Source organism: Otolemur garnettii, unplaced genomic scaffold (genome assembly GCF_000181295.1).
Source record: "Otolemur garnettii isolate 467f Iridium unplaced genomic scaffold, OtoGar3 scaffold00281, whole genome shotgun sequence".
NCBI classification, from domain to species: Eukaryota; Metazoa; Chordata; class Mammalia; order Primates; family Galagidae; genus Otolemur; species Otolemur garnettii.
Window position 1 is genome coordinate 63620 of NW_003852676.1, and position 5851 is coordinate 69470.

At 58.6% G+C, this 5851-nt stretch overlaps 1 protein-coding gene across 1 annotated transcript in view; it reads left to right on the forward strand.

Annotated features, from left to right (window-relative positions):
- LRRC75B (leucine rich repeat containing 75B) overlaps positions 1-5851 on the forward strand; it is a 23399-nt gene that overhangs the window by 13325 nt on the left and 4223 nt on the right. The window contains 4 exon segments of the mRNA XM_012813586.1: positions 2686-2771; positions 2773-2881; positions 5378-5481; positions 5483-5501. Coding sequence (XP_012669040.1) covers positions 2686-2771; positions 2773-2881; positions 5378-5481; positions 5483-5501 — 318 coding nt within the window.

Consider the following 5851-nt stretch of genomic DNA (forward strand, 5'->3'; position numbering starts at 1 on the left):
ACAGGCGCGCGCCACAACGCCTGGCCATTTTTTGGTTGCAGCCATCATTGTTGTTTGGCGGGCCCGGGCTGGGGATTCGAACCCGCCACCTTTAGGTGTATGTGGCTGGTGCCTTAGCCACTTGAGCCATAGGCGCCAAGCCTGAATCCAGGTCTTGAGCTCTTTGGTCACCCCCATGCCCTGCTGCCTCCTAGAACCCCTGCCAGCTCCTGGCCCTACAGGTTGACAGCCTGTCCCTATAGAGGAAACTTTGGGACATTTGTCCCCATAGAGCATCCATCCACTTCCTTCCTTCTGGTGAATATTCTAAAACCATTCTTGGTAGTGGCTACCAGGAAGCTCCCTGTCATCTGGCTGCTAGCTGAGATAACATTAGCCCTGAGCTGGCTTTTCCCCTCTGAGGCTTGAAACATCCCACTGGGTGGGGACAGAAAGGGCCAAAGGTGAAGCAATTTCAGCTCCAGCCCTGGCTACAGGCCTCCACCCCCACCCCCATGCTGGGCCACCCAGACCTTAGTTTACTGTCCCTTCCACGGGACCACCACATGAATGGCCAAGGGGTTGTTGCCAACACCTGTGTCCTGGCAGGTCCCATCAGGGCCTGAGGTCAGCCTGTATCCTTCCTATCTCTGGCCCCCACCTCCCACCTCACTGGTTCCTTAGGGGTGGCAGGGCCACCTGAAGGATCAGGGACAAGCCCCTGTACCCCCACAACCCTAGGGGGCTGAGAAGGCAACATTGTAATCCTCTATCCCCGAGGGTCTCTACAAACATCTCTGCTGCTCAAGGCAACTCCAGGGAGAAGGGCTAGCAGCCTTTAGTTAAGTGCACATGAAGGCTGGGAGGTGGAATGATGTCCTCACACCTAAGGGCACAGCTCTGCCTCAGGAGGCTCCTAGGCACATGAGAATAAGCCAGAAATAGTCCCTGAGAGCCTACTCACCCTAGGCACCCCCACAGCAGGCTGAGGAGGCCCATCCAGGGATCTGTGCCCAGATACCATCCTCTGTCCTTTTCTGGAAAAAATGTCCTCCGGGAAAGATTTCTCCAGGAATCTTTCAGCCAGGGACAAGAAAGTGGGGGATGAAAGGAGAAACTGAGGGACAGTTCTCTGCTTTCCATGAGACTCTAAGCTCTAGGCACACACCCCCTCCCCCACCCCTGCCCCAGTTGCCCACTTCATGACACCAGGCTCAGCCTTCTCTCCCTTCGCTCCTCACACCCCTGCCCCCCACTCCAGTTCTCACATTTGAGGGGATGATGTCCAGGCCTGGCTCAACCTCTGGAAGGATTTGATCAGGACCTGGGAGCCCTCCCAGCGCTGGCTTTAGCCCCATGGATGCAGGGGAGGGGTAGAAAGGCTTACCAGCTGCCTGCTCTGGGCAAGGGGTTCTGAGAGGTTCCTGGGCACTGGGACTGCTGCTTAAAGCTCTGGCCGGCTCACTACTTCAGTTCAGCAACAATGTCTTGGTCAAGGGGGAGGGCAGGCAGGGCTGTCATGCAGGTTTGCCAGGGAGGAAACCTGTGGTGCCAAGGTAGCCTGGGACAACTCTGGCTGCAGGGGAAAGTGGGAGGCTTTCCTGGTAGGTGCCAGGGTGAAGGGGTTCCAGGAATAGACAGGGTTTGGGAGGTCAGTGGGAGGTTAAGGGACTACGACATTTTGCTGTCCCCACCTCATCTCAGGGGTCAACCCACATGAGCTTTCCACTAAAGCACCCTGGCCCCCGTCTCTGGGCAGACAATGCTTAACCCAAAGAAAGAAGCCTGCCAGCCCTCATATGTGCCCTCAAAAGGTCCCCCTTCACCCCTCCCATGCCCCTTCCTGCACACATGACTGGCCACCCCACCCTTGAAAGCTGGACAGTGCTCCTTGCCTGTAGGAGTGGGGGATACAGCCCAGGAACAGCAAGGGGCCCAGAGATGGGGTGCAGACTGCAGAGGGGAGGAGTGAGACTCCCAGCAGGAGACCCTAGACTCCTGCTGAGGGACCTCCAGGAGGTGGGGACGCCCCTTAAGCTAGGTGGGTCCCTAGCTCACCCTGGTGTCTGACTGAGCCCGCCCCCCTCCCCTTGTCAGGCAGGGCGACTGAAGCCAGGGGCAGATGCAGCCGGCCTGCTGCCAACCTGCCCAGAGCTGGGTTTAACAGTTAACCTCACTCTCCATCCCGTTTATCTCCCAGGCAAGGGCCCAGTTCCATCCACCTACCCAGGCCTGCTCCAAGCCAATCAGGGAGTGGCAGTAAATATTTGTGAATGCAGCAGTGTCCATGAAGGGTGGACAGGTCATTTACTACAATTGCCCACTGCAGGGGAGATTCCTGAAAGCAGGTGCTGGCACTACTTAATGCTGGCAAGGGCAGTAGATTCCCCACCCCGCCTGGAACGCTCTCTACTCCATCAAAGCAACTTATTCCTGAGTCAGCACTGGGGCCAGAGGGCTGAGAGGTGCCAAAAGCCACTTTGTCCTGGCCAGGCTCAGCGTCTCGCCTGGCGGCTCCAGCGCCAGATCCCACGCAGGGAAGGCCTCCTCCCGCGAGACCCCGGCTAAGCTCAGGAAGGAACCTTCTCGCACCTCCAGAGAGTAGCCTGGGGCCGGCGCCCAGCCCCGACTTGGCGAGGGCGGGGAGGGAGCGGAGCCCGGTGCGGGTAACCCCGCCCCGCCCCGCTCCGCCCCGCCTCTCTCCAGCCCCGCTCCAGCCGCGCGGTGCTCACGGGGGCGCGGCTAGGCCAGCGGGCTGTGCCCGAGACGGGCTCTGAGGCTGGGGCGGCTCGATCCCTACGAGCGCCGGGTGCGCTGGCTCCGCGAGATCCAGTCCACGCTCCGCGAGCAGCAGCCCGAGCGCGCCCGGCAGCTGCTGCGCCTCCTGCGCCTCCTGCGCCAGGCGAGAGAAGGAGCTGGCGGCCTGGGGAGGGCTGGGGACGCGGGGGGCGCCGGGGGCTGTAGGCGGCGGGCCTGTAAGCTGCTGGGTGGCGAGGTGGAGCTGGCCTCGGGCGCAGGCCGGGCCGGTTCTGAGGGTGGGACGGGCTGCAGCAGGTGGGGTCTCGTTTGGGCGAAAGCGCGGTGGCTGGAGTGAGGGTCACTCGAGGACAGAGTGTGTGAAGGAGAGGGCTGCTGAGTGTGTCTGGGTCCCTGCAGTTTGAGGGGGGTTGTGTGTGTTGAGGGCGACCCCGACCTGGAGCTAAGAGCCCAGATACAGGCCTAGGCAAAAAAGGAGGGAGGCTGGGAGGAGGGCACATGGGGTCAAATCATCTCCTATTAGGGGATGGTGGAAAGAAAGAGAACAACTTCCCCCTCCTCCAGGATGAGGGGAGGTATTGGACCCTGAAGGTGACAGCCCTACTGGTCTGAATTAAGGGATACGTGGGAAGGCACAGGGCTCAGCGGGAACACTGGGAACAGCCTCAGCAGGTGACACCACCGCAGCCCAGAGTCACAGCATGCACCACCTGTCCTTCCAACAGACGCCTCTGCTCACTGAGTACACATACCCAGCATCTATACAGAACAACACATCTGGGTGGCGACAGCTCTGGTCCCACACTCACCAGGTGTCCTGATCCTAAATCCCAGCCCTGGGTTGCTGTAGGAGACATGGGTGCTGGTCCTAGCATCACCACAAGGCAAGCTGCTTCTTTCTCTATTCCCCTGCCTGACTGTTCCCATCCCCTGTAGCAGCTCCTGCTACCACCTGCCCCATCCTGTGAGCTGAAATCAGCCACGCATATTTTGGACTGCAGAAGGTGGATGACTAGAGATTTGGAAACTGAGGCATGAGGAGATGTGGTGAGCCCACGGCCCACAGGGAGCATGGCGGGCAAGCCAGAGCCACAGCCTAGCCTCCCAGCCCTTCTCCACCTGCTGCACCTGGTTTCCTTGCTGTGGGCTCAGCAAGCTGGAAAGGAGGAGCTGGCCCTTTAAGAGGAGCTGTCCAGACCAGCCTAAGGCAGGCTGGCAGACTGCAGGCTGGGGCCCTGTCTGGGTCTGCCCAGGCTCACCAGCTACCCCTTCTTCTGGATCCTCCCTAACTGGCATCTGTGGCTTGAACCTTGTTGAGAATGCAAATACCAGAGTAGCATGAATTGGCCAGATGCCCAGAGGCACAGATGTCTGTCTGCAGTGACATCTGGAGCCGGAGGCACCACTTGGGCATTTTAGCTGGGAAATATCAGGGAGAAGGGCCTTCAGAGACCACTTAGGTCACCCCTTCCATCCCAGAGGTTGGGATTGGAGGCCTAGCAAGGGACCTATCCTGCCCTATAACCTGCAGGACCCTGCACTGTGGCCCATGGACACTCTTGCTTGGCCTTTCTTCCTGTGCCCATGTCACTCTTTGGCTTGGGGAGGACCCACACGGTCTGGAGGCCCCTCCTGGCCATGGTTACCCTGTCAGCTGTGAGTATATTCTCTAAATGGACCCTCTAGAATGGAGTTCAGCCCCACACTAGGCCTGTGTTAGTAAGACAGGAAAAGGCTGACAGGTCAGGGCAGGGGCCCAATAGTGGGTCTATGTGACAGGTAGGAGAGGCTGGGCAAGGGGGCTGGCAGGCCAGGGAGGGCATCACTCTCAGGCACTGGGAATTCTGAAACTCTCTGCAAACTGTGCATGAGTCTGATGTTATGTGACTCCCAGAGCATTGGTTTAGCTCAGGTGTATTTCATTTGGTTTAGCTGAAGAGGGTGTTGGAAGGCTGGGAGCCCTAGGAAGAAGCTGTTGGGGGATGAGGCCTGACACTTGGCAGGAAAGATGGGGAGAGAGAAGGAGACTAGTCACGTGAGCTGCGGAAGAGGTAGAGGGAAGACTGATTGGGTGATTCACGGGCTTCTGGCTTCATTACCTAGAAAGATGGCCTTGGGTTGGGGCACAGGAAGCAAGGATAGCTTCAGGGTAGGAAATGAACATATTGCTTTTGGGACAGCTGAGGTGGGAGAGAGGTCGACCCCACAGGGAAGATCCAGACCTGCCAGCAAACTGACTGTGGTTGCACCTCAGCAGAAGTAAGGGATACGTGGGAAGGCACAGGCCCAGAGAGAATGCTGGCAACAGCAAGATTTGGGGGTCATAAGAGGTGTAGGGGATCCCAAAGAGTCACCTCACTAAACCCCAACCTCAGAGAAGGCAAGGTGTCACAGCACAGCACTGCACCTCCAGGGAACTGGTCTGCCTCCTGGAGGTCCCCGAGGCACCTCCCACCTCCTCACCTGAGGGGTCCATCTGCAGCTGGACAGTTGGCCCATTTGCCTATGGAGAAACTCCAGCAAGCCTCAGGGAGGAAGACAGAGAGATGGGAACAGGTGTAAGCTGCATATGGATGGCTGAGATGGGGCCTGAGCAAGGGAGGGCCTCACCAGCTCATTCAGCTCTCTCCACTACCCACAGGACCTGGGCCTTGAGGGGTCCTTCCTTACTGACATTCTCTACAGGGACGTGGCCTTCTTGAACCTGGTGGACCCCATCTCCTATGACCCGCTGGGGAACCTGGGGCCTGCAGTGCCCTAAGAAGGTGAAGCCAGCAGGCTCAGGCCCCAAGCTGGGAAGTATGGTTGGCAGGGCCCAGGAAAGCCCGGGCTGGGGCCCTCCTATGGCTTGCTTTGTAGATTGAGGCAGGTCACTGTCCCTCTCTGAGACTTGATCCCAGCTTCAGTGTATCAAGCTGGCCAGCAGCTACCGTGTGTGTGAGCTGTGCTTTGCTAGACTCTGAAAGTCATGTGTTTTCTGGCCAGTGGCACTGTGTGCCAGGCCTGGGGACCCAGGCAGGGGAGACTGTAGCTGGGCAGAAGTCATATGGGGACCTTGTGGGACACAGACTATTCTGACAAATCCACTAAACAACCTTAACTCTTTTTTTTTTTT